This window comes from Fundulus heteroclitus, chromosome 3 (assembly GCF_011125445.2).
Source record: "Fundulus heteroclitus isolate FHET01 chromosome 3, MU-UCD_Fhet_4.1, whole genome shotgun sequence".
Taxonomy (NCBI): domain Eukaryota; kingdom Metazoa; phylum Chordata; class Actinopteri; order Cyprinodontiformes; family Fundulidae; genus Fundulus; species Fundulus heteroclitus.
Window position 1 is genome coordinate 37869847 of NC_046363.1, and position 18321 is coordinate 37888167.

The following is an 18321-nucleotide window of genomic DNA, read 5'->3' on the forward strand; positions in this document are numbered from 1 at the left end:
TATATGGATCGATAGACATATATCGATGATAGAAAAAAAGGGTCAATAAAAAGTTCAATAAAATGATAGTTTTCTTTCCTTTTTGCATTCTAGCTATGTAGGTTAATACTACAGTCATTTAAATCCTCCAAACCAATCACAAACACAGACCCAGGGCTGCGTCGTCAACAAGCTTCGCCCCCTTCAAAGAGTCCAGAGAGCACGCATTTTTTTTTTCTGTTTTAAAAACGTGCAGTTTTTGGTAAAAAAGTTGGTTGAATAAAAGGGTTGAGTTTGAATTCATGTTTGTGTGTTCTTTATTTTAATATAGGTCGCCATGCAACAGCATAAAATGGCCAGGGATACACTAAAATATATATTTAGAATTTGTTGATGGTTAACGATATCGATCAATATGATTTCTATTTCATCGATATGCTTTTTTTCTATATCATCTGATAACCTGCCTATATGATCTAGGTGTGGACAGGAGTTGGAGACATCTAACCGACCCGACCCTGTTTATGTTTGCACAGTTTGTTTCTGGACCAGCCTAGAAATGCCTGGATGAGGAAGACGCCCCCTGGGGGTGGCTTTTAACCTGGTCAGCCAGACTGACTTATAGCATGTATGTCTGGACAGGCTCAAGCCGGGTTTGTGCTTGAAGCATCTGCGAAGTCCGCGGAGCCATATCACGTAATTTCGGCTACCACGCCCCTCCGCGCAGCAAAACGTTTCCGCTCCGTGCACCTAGAATAATTCCTAACTACGTGGACAGTCCCAGAGAAAACATGGCGGACGAGCAATCGCGCCTTCTGGCGGAGGTTCGTAAATATAAATATCTTTATAATTCGGCCCAAAAAGATCATAGTTATGAGCAAATTGTTAACAGTTCCTGGACAGAAATAGATGTCAATTGTAGAAGAGACTTGGAAACAGCTGTGTTTTCCACTTCTACGTGTAGTGGGGGGAAGTACGCTTGGCGTAGGAGCACAACGCTGCCCTCTGGAGTCTAGGAGTAAAGTGCGAAAAGTTACACGGAGCATAAATGCTGCAGACGTTGGGTCCACGCATCTAATTTCTGCGTGGAGGGTATGTGCATCATGCATCAGAATCAGAATTAAATTTAATCGCCAAGTAGGTTTGCACTTACAAGGAATTTGACTTGGTGTTGATGGTGCAGACAAAAAACTAAGAATTCAGTAAAATAAGAAGCAAAAGGTTATATACACGGAAGCTGTATACTCTCAGCAGGCTGTGCGTCAATGTAACGCAGAAGCTTGTAAGTGCTGAACGGGGGAGAGAGACAAGTGTCCAGATTCATGGGTGGCTCTTGGCATGAAGCAGCCATCAGTGTCTCCGGTCTAAAACTTACCGACCCAATCACAGCGCTGGAGGCGGGAGTTTACGATGCGGCACTCTTTACCCATAATGCAGCAGTGCTTTTCTGTAACCATAACAGTCGAGATAGCGGACGCAACGGAGCAATACCCTTTATCGTGTCCTGACTGAGCTGGATATATGCTTTAAAAACTCAACAACCGGCTGCTCTAAGTGCTAAAACAGTTGCTTGGCGTTTGCATCACCCGTAGTTCTCTAATGGGTTCTACCCTGTTTTCATTGTTCCTGTTAGTCCCGCGTTTGAAATCAGGCTCTGTCGCCGGCTTTCCAGACTGATATGCCGTGTTTATACAGCCTAACTCAGTCTGTCTGGCCAGGCTAGATGGCTTTAGCTCCCCCGCCCCACACCCTGTTAGCGACATTGACACTTTAAAGAAATCAGTGAGATTCAGCTCGTCTACGTATAGGAAGCTGAAGTGTCCTTTTTTTTTTTTTCCTTCAGGCATGGTTTGTAAAGAGTACAGTTATATTTTGGTTTGACCCACTCCATTCACAGTGGTCCTTAATATTATTGTCGTTGCTTTTTCTGGACTCCCTCGGACTCCACCTTCCTGCCCCTCAGCCAATCACTGAAAAGCCGTGTGTTCAATCAAAACTCCTCTCGAGTCAGCTTGGTTAGACCCTGCTGGGCCGGAGAAACCTGCTCCTGAAACGCTCGCAAGCGGTCAGAGCTGAGCGGTGGCCGGCCAAACCGAGCTGGTGGTACTGGGGCTTTACAAGTTGTTGTTTTTCCAGATCGCCCCCGTTTTTAGCTCCGTCCATCTTCTCTCTTGGTAGTTTAAGTTTGTTTAGGGGAGTCGGAGTTAAGGGGGCTGAAGAGAAAAAAAGCACATCACAATTTACAGATTGTATTTCTTCTTTTTAAACATTAAAACCACTTATCCTTTTTTCTTCCACTCCGAGGCTGTGCACTACTTTGTTTTGGTCGATCACATAAAATCAAAACAAAACGCTTTAAAGTTTGCCGTTAAAATGTGACAAAATGTGAATCGGTTGGAGTATTAGTACTTTTTGCAAGGCACTGTATACTATAACGATAATCATGTCTCCCATTGCAACACAGCAAAACAGTAAATGCATAAATGACATATTTATTCAATTCAATTCAATTTTATTTATATAGCGCCAAATCATGAAACATGTCATCTCAAGGCACTTTACAAAATCAAGTTCAATCATGTTATACAGATTGGGTCAGATTATACAGATTGGTCAAAAATGTCCTATATAAGGAAACCAGTTGATTGCATCAAAGTCCCGACATGCAACAGTAAATGCATAAATATGTCATTTATGCATTTACTGTTGCAATATAAAGCTCTTAGATCCTTAAATGATACTAAATATTCTACCTCTGCTAGTTTAAACGCATACCATGAGAGAACAGGCTTTGCTAACATCTGACTTCATAGTTTTTTCTCCTGCAGTGGTTGATTGTGACCTGCTGGCTTACTGACTGGGTCTGATTTCTCTTTCAGCAGATTGCTAAGCTGAGGCTGCAGCTGCAGCGCAGCAAACAGGTCACCCGGCAGAGCAAAGACAGGGAGCAGAGCTCACTGCAGCTGCATCAGCCGGCGCAGCACAGCGCTGCATGCCAGTCACAGGTAACCTTCGCGCGTCACGCTCGTCTTTCATGCTCCGTCGAGGTGAAAGCGTTATCGTTAACACAACTTGGATGGTGCAAGATTTTTACCAAAGCTACGGAGAGATGATAAGGGAGCCTAGGAGGCTGGAGGAAAACTTCCAAATGAAACGGACGGTTGCAAAACTATAACACAGCTGCAGAAGATTAGAAAACTGTGGAAACGATCTGGTGCAGCTAGATTGCTTTCTATAGTCTTCTGTTAGCAGCACATACGAAGAAGTTTTAAACTCATTTACCTGTAATTTATCATCTAGCCAACAATATCTTTATTTAGGTTAAGACGTGGTATACTTATTTAGATTTGTGTTTTTGCAATAAGTAAATATAATGATCTGTGTTGCCTTAACTTTAACTAAGCAGACCACATTTAACTTTTTGGCCGAAGGGAGACGGAGAAGGGGGGGACGTGTCCAGGCATGCCTTTCTCTGTTCTCCTCTGCAGCTCATTCATTAACAGATGGCCAGGAAAAGAGACGCACAAACTGCTGCACAAACCTTACACTAATACTACTGATGTGTTTGTAACTATAATTCTGTCCTTTTTGTGTCCTTTTTAAAATAGGGCTGAACAATTAATCGCATTTTCAATATAATCGCAATATACAAAAACCCGCAATTTCCAAATCGCAGAGGTCTGCAATTTTTGGCTTTGTAACAATTAGTGAATTAGACACGTCCATTAGGTGTTGGTAAAATGTTCAAAGTGCGTTTGCTCCCCATGGAAGGGAAGACATTTGCAGCAGTGAGATGATCTAATTTTATTACTTGTTTTAGAGTTTATATATTCATACATAGCATTAAGTACAGGTCAATCAGTTTAATACATAGACTGGTTACACTCTGTCCAACAAGGATTGATGTCCAAATCAATTAAAAGCTGTTCTCTTGAATAATATTCTGATTAATAGAAACATTAAAAGTTCTTGTTTTAAATAGTCCTTCTTTACAAACATCTTTTTTTAGAGAACATTTTTGTTGCTTGTGGTTAATGCAGAGAAAAGTAATTTTGGTTGAAATATATATTAGGCAGAACGCAATCATTTCTGCTCCGAGTTTAGATGCTGTGGGTCTTTTAGCAACTAATCCACATGGCGAGGAAACAAATTGATTTGTTGTTTGTATATATTTTAAAACACATGATAATTTAAACTGGAAAAAAAATCGCATTAAATCGCAATATTAAGAAAAAAAATCGCAATTAGATTATTTTGCAAAATCGTTCAGCCCTATTTTTCAACTCAAATCCATTAACCAGGACACAATAAAAGCAGGTTGAACCTTGCTCATTATCACACCATACTAACTTTATTTATGAAGCTCTGTAAAGCAACCACAGTTGAAACAAGTGCCACACATAACTTCAAACTGTCAACATACATTGAAATATGGACATAAAACATACAGATATGGCATAAGAACAATGATAATAAAAAAAAAAAACAATCAATGTTAAAAGCCAAAGAATAAAAATGGATTTTAAGATGAGGTTTTAAAGTAGGCAGTGAAGGAGCCTCTCTGACATGGAGAAGGTAATTCTACAGTTAAAGGGGCAGCAATAGAGAAGGCTGGCTGGCAAATTAACTTTTCTCAGTCAACATTTGTTTAATTATAATTACTGTGACTCATATTTTAAACAGGTGTTAATAAATTACTTCTATTTATGGTTAATCAGCAGCATAAAAATAGCGACTACATCAATTAATGTTAAATGTTGCAGTATTGATAACTGTTTACCAACAAGTATTGGCTTATAAAGTTTACAGGTCTCTCTTGTTAATGCGACTAGTCTCAATGAGACTAGTGGTCGCGAATAAAAATAAGACAAGTCATGTATGCTAATGGGGAGCACGGATGATGCTTCTTGAAGGAGTGTCCCATTTCTCGGTGGAATATTTAAACGGGATGCCTGAGGATACAGGATCCCGTCTGAATGTAGCTCTAGAAGGTATTCAGTATTTGACTGCCGCACTGATTCATAATGCACTTTTTAAAATAAATCTCATCCTTCTCTCTAGTACAAGGGAACTTCGTCGACTTTAACAACAATGCCGATGCCCAAGTCGCTCATATGCAGAGTGCCAAGCAGCGTGGAGGGAATCAACCACGAGCTGGAAAACGTATTCATAAGAGACGACTGGGAGCATGGCTTGCAGGTACAGACGTCTGCTCCCACCACAGATGGATTTAGCCGTGATATGTAATAATTTACTGCACAGTTGTTATACTGCAGACCTACGATAAAGTCCTGTAATGTTTTACCTACGGAGTTTAATATCTGACTAATGTTATGTCATGGAGTCAGCAGATAGGAATGCTCACAATGTTCCCCTGATCCCACCAAAAATGCAAATGACTTTCAGAAAATGGTTTCTGGGACCAGTATTTTTGGTCTAATTCATGACAAAAAAAAAAAAAAAAAAACTCTAAAATGCAACTACCCATCCAGCGCGCTTCTGTGACGCAGTTCTGCATCTGCACTTAGTTTGTCAAAAGGGTCAAAAACTGTTATGAACCCAAGAAGAAATGTCTGTGATTTGGAGATAATTTAGTTCACGATGGGTAGGTAAAGGATTTATTTTGCAAAAAGCAGCAATGCTGTATGCATGCTCTGTATGAGGGATTGCTGCAAAGCCAGCGGCACAATGCCAGCGACTGTCCACTGTCACTACATGCTCATCCAGGAATGAATGCTGGATGTCACTGAAGTTTGGGTAATTTTTGTTGCCTGTAGCTACTTTCAACTTGACTACATCGGCCCATGTGCAGAAAATATTCGGACACCACTGCCTTAAATAGTCTCATTATACCCAGATTTTCCTTATGTCCTTAAATCCATTCTTGGATGAGTGGTTAAACAGTCTTTAGTCAGATATGCATCTCATCTGGATCTGATACGACTGTATGGCTGTAAATGTTCATTCCTCTCCCTTTGCCTATTCTGCAGAAACTGTGACTGAAGGCACAGTTTCTGTGCCAGTCACTGAAGTTATTGACTGGATGCACTCTGATGGGTCCCCTTAGACAAAAAAAACTTTTTAAAATGCCTTGAGATGATGTGCTGTGAATTAGCGCTATATGAATAAAGCAAATTTAATTAAGAATAGGTACATAGGGCATATAAGTGGTGGCATCTCAAGTGGAGTGATATGATTATCAGGCAGTTACTGGAGCTTCCGACAGTCTTTAAGAACTGAAGGAAACTTATTGCTGAAATACTTTTTTTTTTTTTTTTGAAGCAGTCGTTTATACTACTATTAAATGCGATCGTCATCAAACCTATGTCTGAACGGTTCAAGACCAGAAAACGACCCGCATGTGCAGATAAGGGAAGGAGACGTCACACAACAGCGCACTGTTTACAGAAGTTATGGTGAATTAATTGTTTCTAGAAGTTTTCAATAAAGTTATATTTAAAAAAAGAAAAAACTCCAAAAGGAAAAAAAACGCTGATACTGGCCAGCATTGCTCCTTATTATGAGAAAGGTTGTTGAGCAAAGGGTACCGGGATTATTAAGACTAAATCATAGCAGAGATGAAGTAAGGTAAGAAGAAAGCAGCACAGCTAGTAATAACAATCCTCCTGGAGGACTAACTACTACTGCTGTGTGTGGATGTAGTGAGAGGCAGGAGAGGGACATGAAAGACGGATAAAATATGACATGACCGTTCAGAGAGCAGACACTTGGAAAAATATCCAAGACGTATCTGAATTAGTATGAAATATGGAAGGGGCACAAACCAGATTTTTTTTTTTTTGGGGGGGGTGAAAAGATCGGAATTGCACCGTTCACACTGCTGTGAAAAAGATGGATTTGGGTCGCATTTCCCTGCAGTGTGAATGTAGGCTGAGAGAACTCATCTGGTATGTGCTGTGCACAGACAACCTAGCATCCTGATGTTGAAAATGGACAGCAGGATTCTGGGTAATTACACAATATGCCTCACGCCCATGACGCAACTCCTTGTGAAAGAAAGGCGCCACTGAGAAATTCCCCAATCTCAGACTTTGCTGCTGATTTCTAAATCACCAATTTTGTAAAGCTATTATCTTAGATTTTGTTTGTTCTTTAAATGATAAAATAGATTTTTTTTCTACTTTCCAGAGAAATGTAAAATTAAAAATGAAGATACTTACAAAATAGTCAAAAGCTACAGAGCTGTCTGCATCATAGAATATCTATAAATACAGTAAAAGTATTATTCTTTGAGATAATTTCTACATATAGGGGAGGGATGTTCACTTAATATTTGAGAGAAAAGCTCAGATTTACTGTTAAGTGATGGATTGTTTTAATATTTAATTCATTTATTCTAATTACACAGGTCAGTATCTATTTTAAGACCAAAGGTGAAGTCACACCATGTGGATCTGTGGGGGCAGTCCACGTTACACAGCTCTGCAGTTAACCCACGTGTGGCTAATATTTCATCTTGACTTTCCCTTTTACTATTTATGGTTGTTGGCTGCTCCATAAAAAAGCCTTTAATTCTGTTGCTCTGCCCATGATGGTCCCATAAACGTCTTGTTGTGCCAACTTCACGTGAACTGAACTATGTCCACACACCCGTCCCTGCTCTGCATCGCCACCATTCGTCCTGGCCACTTATCTGTGCGTTCAATCGCTTCATTTCAGAGTCGTCCACATTTTACACACTATGAGAGGAACCTCTGCAGAAACGGCGTCAAAACTGGACCGTTTAGAATAAATAAAGATGCCATCTAATTAATAGTAAGTGATGGCTATACTTTCAGCTTGTTAGTTATGCTTATGGTTCATTAGAGACATGCAAAGACAGGCTTGTAAAGTCAGTTCCTACATCTATTTTCCCAGCCTTAGACTTGACTTGCTTAGAGGCCTGTAAATCAGCCCTGATATGAGGTTGTAAACCTTGGCAGAGCCGCAGCGCTCCACACCCTCATGGCTTAAGCGCACAAACAAACAACGCACACTCACCTCCAGGTTCACAGCTTGCTGTGCAATCTGCCTCCTTTCTGCTCGCCTCTTTTCAACCGGCGGAGCCAAAGCTGGACACCATTCACACTGCGCTTCTTTTCAGGTACCATCTGGTGCGGTGTTTGCTTCTCCAGTTGCCCTTTTTAGAGACAAAACACATCAGAGGGCTTTCAGTTGGGAGATGTTTTTAAGATTTAGGACGTTTTTTTTTAAATGGCGACGTCATCTAAAGAACGAGCAGTTTCACTGAGAATCCCTCCATCTGTTAGCAGCAGTGCTCGAAGAGCTCAATAAGTCTTATTGGCACCTCTGCCATGCTGGGATTCACAAACTTTAACCTGTCGCCGTCTCCTTTTTTTTTTTTTTTGTTTTTTTGTTTTTGTTTTGGTCCTCGCAGGCCATGGAGGCAGTGGATGGCCGCCGGCCCCCCGTCCCTCCGCACCGCTGTAGCAGCAGTAGCGGTGACACACGCGACACAGACACACAGGCCCCGTCAAGTGGCGAATCGAGCCCGTCGCCCCGACCCTGCAGCTCCGACCTCCTTCAGTCCCCCGATGGAAGTCCCTGTTCTGCTGAGGAAATCGACAAAGGTACGCTTTTACACGGAAACTCGTGCAAAATAGAGAACCGGTGTCTTTTGGTTCTGCCTTTAGACTGAAATTTTGATTAATTAGATATGAATATAGTTTCCCTTAAGTGATTTATAGTAATTGGCCTCAAGCAAAAGTCTTTTTTTTTTTTTATCTCTTTTGAACATATAGAGATGTTTTTTCCCCCATTAGTTTTAAGCACAGATACACAGTTATGGTGAAGGCTGTTTAAAAGAAATAGACGTATTATTCTTTTATTGTAGGATTATCTCGAACTGAAACAGAGAAAAATCCAACCTTTTTAACTGATGTACATGTATTGAGTGTGGATGTTTGACACATTTTTAAATATAGTTTTTAAATGAAACCGGTTTTTATGGCTCTTACTAGTTTTTATGGCTCTTTTTTATGACGGCACTCTGTCTTCTCTTATAACATTTCATGAAGTTCACCCACATAGAGGGAATCATCTTTGACTATTTTTCTCTCCAAATCCAGATTCTTGGGTCCTGTCTCGTTTTCTCTTCTCTTCAGCTCACCACACAGATTTGTTTTACAAGATTTAGGTCTTTGGACTGAGTTGACCACGGAAGGAGGTGGATTCTGTGTCTGAATAATTAACCTAAAATAACCTGTGACTCTTTTTATTTATATATATATATATATATATATATATATATATATATATATATATATATATATATATATATATATATATATATATATATATATATATATATATATATATATATATATAAATTTTAGCAGAAGCTCTTGATTTTTTTTTTTTTCTACAGGCTTCTCAAAGCCCACAGCATCACAGATCCTCCACCATACATAATGGTGGCAATGTGGGTCTTTTCCACACATTCATCCTCTGTTTTAGGCCCACTAAGACCTGAATCTTAGTCAGTATTAAGCCTGCACTGCAAAAAGGGAACTAAAAGTGGGTAAAAGTTTCTTGAAGTTAGTGTATTTTTCCTTGATTTGGCCAGGTAAATAAGCTTATTTGCCAATGGAATTAGTATTTTAATGCCTAATATAAGATCATTAGATAAACTGCACTTGAAATAAGATGGTGGAGATCAATTCTTCCTATTTTAAGTGCAAAAATCTTATTCCATTGGCAAATAGTCTTATTTACCTGCTCAAATCAAGAAAAAATACATTCATTTCAAGAAAATGTTTTACTTACTTTTAGTTCCCTTTTTGCAGTGTGTAGTCCTGGTAGAGTTTGGCAAACTCTACATGTTTAGATTTGTGGTGGGACACGTGCAGGAGAAATACCTTTTAACCTGTGTGTGTCCCAAACAACAAGTTAGCACGGAAATGGTCTAATAAAGCCAATATAGTCCAAAAGGCCACTTTTAGCTGGAGTTGCCAAAGAGTTAGCTTTAGAGCTGGTTCTACCTTCTCACCGTGGTTCATTTGCCCTTGTTCAGCCTTCTTGGTTCTGGCTGTTGTTGTTTTTTTATTTATTACTGTACTCCTGGTTTATTTGAATGACATGTTTTCCATTGTAGTATCAATAGGCATGAATCATTCAGTTAAAATTATTTTACAATATGAAAATGATATCCCCACTGAATAAAGATAGCTTCTCATAGCCCTAAGAAAACTGTGAGACTATACTGCTGCAGCAAATTTACATTTTATTCAGAGGCTTTTTAAACCTTTAACAAGTTCAACCTCATTTTAGCCTAAAACAAAATTAGACTTTTTCAAACACACATATTTATGCGTACAGTTCCTGCATATATGCAGAAGGAAAACTTCCAGTGTTAGACATTGTTTTATTGTTTGGAAAACACGGTTTTGTTTTATCAAAAACTAACCGTTACCTCCGTCTCTCGTACTTCTGTGCCGGGTTCAGATTTCAGGATTTAGCAGCTGATGTAGATTTGCCTTTTTTTGTTGTTGTCATCATCCTTTCAGAAATTGTTCTCGCTTTGAATGAGACTAAAAAAACAGACTTGAGTTCCTCGTAAATCATGTTGCTAAACAATAGACATAAATTCAGATTTTGGGGGTCAGTAGTTTAAGACAATTTCCAATTTAAAAATCAAAACAAAAGAAGCTTGTAATGAAATCTGGAGGTTTCAGCTTTAATTATGAAGAATCTAAAGTATGAAGGTACAAATACTATAACGTAGTAAAAAAAGAAAAAGATGGAGACAATGTGTGGAACAACAAGGAAACCTTAAGTTCTTTATGGTGTTATAATGCTTATAAAAAATGTAGAGGCACTGGGTATGTACTTTGTTAGTTTAATAACAATTATTCTGCATATTTCCAGGGTTTAGAATCAGAAAACATTATCTTGTTTTTGTTTTTTTTCTTTTCAGACAGTGGGTGCAGTTCTCCTCTCCCCAAGTTCGCCACTTCGCCCAAACCAAACAACAGCTACATGTTTAAACGGGAACCTCCAGAGGGATGCGAGAAGGTCAAAGTGTTTGATGAACTGGTGTAAGTAGTAGCAGGACGTGCGTCCATCATTTCATGCGTGGTTTTAAACATGCAAATCCCCCTAATTCCTGAAGAAAGCCTTCATTTACAAAGATCCTATGGTCAGAAACTTGGTGGTAGTTGGTCTTTTAGGAAAAAAATGTTGTCGTGCACCAAAGCTAAAACTACTAAATAACAAATCCTCCGCCAGATGGGTAGCATTGCAGTTACTTTAAAGGGTAACTCAACCCCAAATCAACTTTTTTTTTTGCCAATAAACCCTTAACATGGTTGACTCATAGTACCGCCTACATATCCTGATAATTACTTTAAAAAAATGAGTGCATATTTGTTGAAATTCAGCTTTTGTGTCTAAAAGTGTCAGTGTGGTGCTCTCCTCGGGTTAGACAGTCGTCTTGCTTTGAACTTCGAATTAACATTGCTTTCTGTGGCGGTGACGTAATTCTGACGTAGTGTAGCTCCGCCACTGTGGGGGTATATTACTATTACTATTACATTATTATAAAAGCAGCTCCGGCATAAAAAACAAAAACACAGCTCCATCTTGTGCCTCCATTACGAGCACTGTTGCCCTTTTCAAACCCTCTAGCGACTTTTTTTCTTCAAAAAAAGCAACTATATACAAATCTACCAAAAGTTTATGTCTTATTGGCGAATTTACGTGAAAGCAACCGATTGTTCTGACGTTAAGGTCTTGAGGCAGCCGGGAAAGGGGGCTGCTGTGAGACCGTGGTGAAGTCTGTATTAGGGAGGCAGATGGGGAAATATGCTTTCACGTTAATGTATTTTCTACATATTAACACCAGACTCCATTGTAGATCCATTTATCTGTTTTCTTTAAGTAGTTACCATTACAAAGCTAATCCTAAACCTTCACTCTGGTTAAACAAGGTTAGGTCGCCCTGACGGCCCTTAAAGGGGGAAATCTCACAGTATTCCCAGACCAGACGTTCTGGTTCTGCCCTGAAATCTCCTCTAGAGATGCACTGATTAGAAGTTACCAAATGTAGCAGATTCCAAGGTTCACTTTAAAAACAATAAGATCGTCAGACTTGGTGAGAATAGCGTTTAAAATATTTTTAGCTGTGAATGGTCATTAAGTATGTCGATGGGTCGGTGCTGTGTGAGCGAGCGGTCACTCTAAAATATTGCTTTAAAGTTCTGGTAAAACTAAGATGAGGTAAATACTAAGTTGACATTTTTAAACAGCATATATTAGCTGTTAGCGTGGGTGTTATCACTAAAATAGCAGCCTCAGCGTGTCTTCATTGCAAACCTTTCCAAATCTAGCTAGTTTCTCGCAGCGTGAATGAACCACAAACATTCAAAGCTTTAAGATGTTGTTGAAAGTATAGTTTTCTTTTAAGTAGTTTCTTACATGTCTGAGCTTCCGCTGACTTTATTTTGCAATACCTCAGTGACACTGAAAGCTGATAGGCTAGCCATCGGTTAGCCCTGAATAAGCTGGAAATCATCAGATTCCCGTCGCTTCCTGATTTCTGGAAATTAATCTGATCCATTTCTTACTCCATCCCATAATTTTAAGCAATAATTGTATTTTCTGGTGCTTTCAGGGAAGAAAAAGTTGAAAGTTTTCATCCTATATATTATAAAACTTCAACAACTTATTTTTTTTTTTTTATTCTAAGCCACATTGAAAGTTAAAGGAACCCAGAGTTCAGACATTAAACTTAGATCTGCTGCAAAGTAAAGCAAACTTTCCATTTTCACATGCATTTCCAATTGTGTTTAGGTTTTGACATTCTCACCCATTCCATAGCATGGCAGGGTTTTACTTTCTTGCAACTTTTTGGTTTATGATGACCCCCTAACACCCACATAGATGGTGTTAATTGCACAGAGACTGATTTTTCCCAAGTTTCTTTAATAAGACAACAGTGTGACAACAAAATTGCTGACTAGGCTAAATAATTGAGAGACCAGCAAAATGTTTTCAGTGGCAAAAAAACAACAACTAAGTGTAACTTCTGTTCTTTTTCAGATCTGGCAAATCTAAAGGCTTCCCTCTGTTCTCGTGCCCCGACAAAAACAAGGTGAACTTCATTCCCCGGGGCTCTGCCTTCTGCCCCGTCAAACTCCTCTGCTCCTCCCTGTTCTCCCCCATCAGCCCCAGTTTTCACAGCAGCAGTGGCCTCGCAACTCAGGTGATCCCGACGCAGCCCGCGGCGCCAGGAGCCACGTTTTCGTCCTCCGCAGACCCGAGCGCCGGCACAGGCAGCCAAAGCGCTGACGTAGGAGACGGCTCAGCACACGTAGTCCTTACCAGCTGGTCCTCAGGTGTTCACGACCAAACCCCCTACAAATAAAAAAACTGCGCAACTAGCCTGGTGGTTTGGTTAAAATAATAATAAATAAAAAAATAAAAAAGAGACAGCAAAAAATAAATAAATAAATCGCACTCTGATAATCTTAACGTTAGCCAGCAGGGAGTGCCCTCGGTCTGGAAACGACAAGCGCCTTTGAGGATAGAAGTACCAGCGTCCTGCTCCGTGAAGATTCCTGTTAAATGCCAGGATTCATGTCTGATGTTTTAGGGTTAATACTTGATGTTTGGGCGTTTATTTTTTTGCTGACCGTGGGCATCAGCCCCTCTCCTCCCATCACTAACTAACCTACCTACACCTCCGTACCGCCTCCTCTTATCCATCATTACATATAGCAGAACGTCCTTTGCTTATTCTGCAACGAGTAGAACTGAATGATTAAATCATATGTAGCGTTGGCAACATTATCAAGACGAAAAAAAATCAACTATTGTAACCATGCAATATCTGCAGAAAGCTCACTGTGTTCATGTTATCCAGCTAGCTTATTAGCTGAAACGCATATGGGAATTCTTACACTTTGGCTATAAAGGTTACAGGGCGTTTTGTTTTTTTTCCCCCCTTTGAATTTCTTATTTCTGACATATATGTTTGAATGTACTTGTTGCATATTGTTAATATGAGGGGGGAAGCATCAGTACTTGTTAAGTGTCGTTGTTCATCAGCAGGTTTTTAAAGGCCAGGCCTAAACCTGTACACCTAGTGTGATTACCCATTTAACAGGAGCCAAGCACAAAATACAAATAGCTGTTTAATCAGTGACCGAGTAACCAACCACAAAGCACATGACTTCCTTATTCCTCCCTTTTTTTTTTTTTTTTTTATTGGCCCAACCGACCTAAAGCAATAACTCAGGACGTTCAGAAAGTGAACAGTTTGACTGTGTTACCGTTCCCCTGTGTTTATACACATTTGTAAGAACAAAGATTTATTTTTATTTTATTATTATTTTTTAAATTCCCAGGAAAAGGAATGTTCATCTAGACTGAATCGTGTGATTATTGTCACAGATTTTGACGCTGAGGCGGTTCAGGTAGAGTTTCAGGTGCCTACGACACATTCCAGGGTTTGCTCCAAGGCAAACACGACTGGCTGCATAAGCTACTTTCACCTTAATTTGAGTTTTGTAATGATGTAGCAGTTATATTCCACGTGTACCAAAGCAAACTACAAAAACAGCACAAGGACTGTCATATTCGGGAGATCAGGGCATTTTTTTTGTGCCTGAATTTTTTTTTTTTTCTTTTCTAAGTGACGTATGAGGCTCTGGGTCAGTTTGCCCCTTCCAGAAACCGTGCGTCCGCTTGGTACCCGTAAAACTATTTTATACCCATGTACTCAAAGTGCAGATGGCATATTTTCATACAACCTTTCCCTTTTTTAGCTATGTTCAAGCTTGTTACAATAGTTCTATTTTTAAATGGTAAAAATCGGTAACAAAATTAGTAAAAGAGAGAGGAAAAACGTTTAACGAGTCTAGGACACCGAACTGGCAGCGATTGTCTAAGACAAAAGAAGTGATGGCAAAGTCTCCAGTTTGGTGTACAAAGTTTTTATAAGAAGATTTATCAAGTGAGGAGGACCAAGTCAGGGCAAAATGTTGTCTGAGAGCAGAAGAATGGAAAAACTTGGCCTTGTGAAGAGATTTAAAATCTCTCTGTGGGGAGCTCAGTCTGTATTTATATCAACTCTGATCAATGACCTCTGAAAAAAGGATTCAGCTAGACGTTAATATTTCTGTTGGAAGGTTCTGAACAGCATCATTACTGTGATGTGGACCTATTTTACATTTAGATATAGGGTGGGTTCATAAGTTACTTTTCTTCACGTCATCAGTCTGTATTTAACTGATGAGGACAGCAAGACAGACTCATTTCTGCTCCTATTCTGACCAGTATTGTTGCTCCCTCCTGTTTTTTTTTTTTTTTTTTTTTTTTTTTTCAGATAGCTGCGACCAGAATCATTTTTTATTAGGGAGCCATGTAGTTTCCACCTCATCGTATTTTTACCTGTCAAGTGTTTAACTACCATAAGTTCGTCTTACGGTATTTTTCTGCCGCTAAAAAGTCGCTTAAGCTAAAGCTAGAGGTGATGGGTAAAAAAAATAAAAATAAAAAAATCCAGCTCAGTTCAGGTTTTCATGTAGTGTCAATCCGGACATCATGAGGAACTTTACTAGACAATCAGACCAATCCCTGCTTTGCTTCCTCATTCCTCAGTTTTGGGCAACTTTTCCTAAAACCCACACTCTAGTTGTTTGGTAATCTCGTCTCATAAAATGTTTCCATCCTCCACACTTGGGGTTTACTTCCTCAAAGCTCCCCCAAGTTTCCTTTTACAGATGATCTTTTTAGCAAATCTGCTAATTTCATCTTTTTTTTGGCGGGGGTTTAACTATCTGTTCGACGTATTCTTGTTAAAAAGATGTCCTTTTGTTAAGTAAAATGTCCCGTTATCTGTGTACAGCCATGCAGCTTGACAGGCGGTTACACACACAGCGTCATCCATATATGGACGTGCTTTCCTGTTCCTTTTGTTTCAGAAAGGTGCCTTTATAGAAAATTACTTATTAACCTTGAAAATCCATTTGAAAGACAGATATGTCATACTTTTTTTTTTTTAAAGATTTTTAGGTTTTCTAAAAATCAGAGGTAAATAAATGCTTCAACTAGTGCCTGTCAGTTTATTCCTCTTACTAGATGAATTATATTGCGATAAATAAACATATGCAAGTCCAAATCTAAGATATGTAATTTAATTTGGTTATTTACATCTGCTGACTCCTAAATGTCAGACCTAAATAACTTGAGAGGCTTTTTTTCTTTCAATTTATTAGTGACGTAAACGCATTTCCTTACATTAGGCATTGGGAGGATTGTAAGAAATTACTTTAAATCCCTGGTTGTCAAAACGGGTACGAATAAAAATTTTGAAGTATGAAAGCATTAAAGCTGCAACAGAAGGAAATGGTGAAGGGGCAAAGCCTGAACATATGACCACTGCTTCATAATGTTGGAAACTCAACACACCGTTTTTCCATTCTTTTTTTGTTTTGTTTTATACACCCAGGTTCAAGCACTTACTTGGAAAGGGAAAGATAATCACCGTTCTGTGCTGTATACAAGTTTGTTCATTAAAACCATCAGAAGAATGTGCAATTGATTGTTGTTTAGCAAAAAAAAAAAAAAACATACACAGGACTGTGTGTGCGCGTCAACGTCGGGGGGGCCCCGTAAATAAATATGGACACATGACGGCTGATGTTACGGCTGAATTTCCAGCACGTTTTTAAGAGACGACACATAAAGGCTGCGGGTTTGTGCCGAGGACACGCTGACTGAGATTTACCTGGATGTTCGAGAGAGAACATGTGCGACACATTCCTCTGTCCTGAGGTCCCGGTTCCGCCTGCAGCTTCAACGCTTTCCACCGCACCGGTTCCGGTTTCATTCGCAAAGCACGTCGTGCCGAACATTTAAAGAAGTAGACGCCGTTGTTTGGCAATAATGAATTGATTCTCCAGTGTTTTACATGTTTAAGTGTAGATCTTGTTTTTTTTGTTTTTGTTTTTTTTCAATAAAGAAAACAGAAAAGCCTCTTTTTGAGTTGATATGTCGTCTTTTTTTTGTTTTTTTTAAAGGGCATTGGTACACACACGGACAAACACATCAGCATCCATCGACATCTCGTGTAGCTGCAGAGGTAACATTAAGGCTGTTCACAGCTGTGACGGAAAATTAAATCAAAACATAGCTTTGCTGTTTAGAAAATGACACAAAGATCGGTTGTTGTATACTTAAGACTCAAAATGAGTTTGATCAGTAAATATTTTAAGGCATTTGTCCTGATGTATAGCTTGTTGATGCAGCATTTTAATCAAAATTGGTAAATAGTATTGTATAATTAAACATTTCCATTGTTGTATTGGCTCAAAAAAAAAAAAAAAAAAAATTAAACTATGTTGCCCAAAAGGTTACCTGACTCCGCCAGATAGATTTGCTCCGCATATCCATCTGGAAACCTTCCGTTGAAGTAATTTTGGGAAGGGGCGAAAATACTGGTCAGCTGATTGGCCTATGTTGGTGATAGACGGGCCAAATAAACCAATCAGATTCGTCGTCGCTCTGTTACGAGCGACGACGAAAACACAACCACAAGCCAAGCTACTCTTGCTGCTGCAAGTAAAGGCTCGTTAGCTCAGCAGAGAAATACTCTGTAATTCCGATAAAACTTGCTCGATAGCCGCGCTAACGCTAGTTTCATCGGATGAAGCCGCCATGTTCTTTAGACTGAACTGACGCGCTTCCCGTTGCGTCACACCTCAACCCGCCTCAAAGCCAACGCTGATTGGACGTTCGTTTGGTGAACGGCTCCAAATTTTCTTCAACGGAGGGTATCCAGACTGATCTGCGAGTGAAACCTTGAAACCTCGCGAGATCAGGATGGTCTCACGAGGCTACCCAAAAGGAGCAGTTACTGCAATATACATGCATGTATAAAGATTGTTGGAGAAAATAAAGCAACCGCATGCAACATGCAGTGATGAGTGAGCTGCATGTAACTGCTAATAAAATATCTTAAAAGCAAAACACAAATTTAAACAAACCGCTTAAACGCCATCTGGACTTCTCATAAAAATAGTCACAGTGAAGAAGAAAAAACGTTATTAAATGCTTCTGGTGGACACCCATGCACACTTTTTATGCTCTTGCAGCGTTTTATGCTTCCACAGGGTGACACATTTCAAGCATTTATTTCTATTTTATTTTAAAGATCATGGTTTATATCTAAGGACAATTTCAATATTACAAAAGCTGGTGAAGATTCTCAGTCATCCACTGGTCATTGCTAAGGAGCGGACCAGTTTTGGTTTAATTTGCATGTTATCTAAGCCATAACAAGGCCTTTTTGGGCAATAATGTAAAGCTTGGAGCTCCACA

General features: G+C 39.4%; 1 protein-coding gene across 4 annotated transcripts in view; it reads left to right on the top strand.

Annotated features, from left to right (window-relative positions):
* LOC105935554 (glucocorticoid-induced transcript 1 protein) overlaps positions 1-16570 on the top strand; it is a 37257-nt gene extending 20687 nt beyond the window's left edge. For 3 of the 4 annotated variants that reach the window (XM_036135324.1, XM_012876010.3, XM_012876009.3), the window contains exons 5-9: positions 2859-2984; positions 5041-5178; positions 8378-8570; positions 10916-11036; positions 13039-16570. In XM_036135324.1, the coding sequence (XP_035991217.1) occupies positions 2859-2984; positions 5041-5178; positions 8378-8570; positions 10916-11036; positions 13039-13363 (903 nt within the window). In that variant the 3' untranslated portion in view covers positions 13364-16570. The remainder of the gene's footprint in view (positions 1-2858; positions 2985-5040; positions 5179-8377; positions 8571-10915; positions 11037-13038) is intronic. The other variant, XM_021323316.2, reaches the window with a different exon arrangement.
* The last annotated feature ends 1751 nt before the right edge of the window (positions 16571-18321 follow it).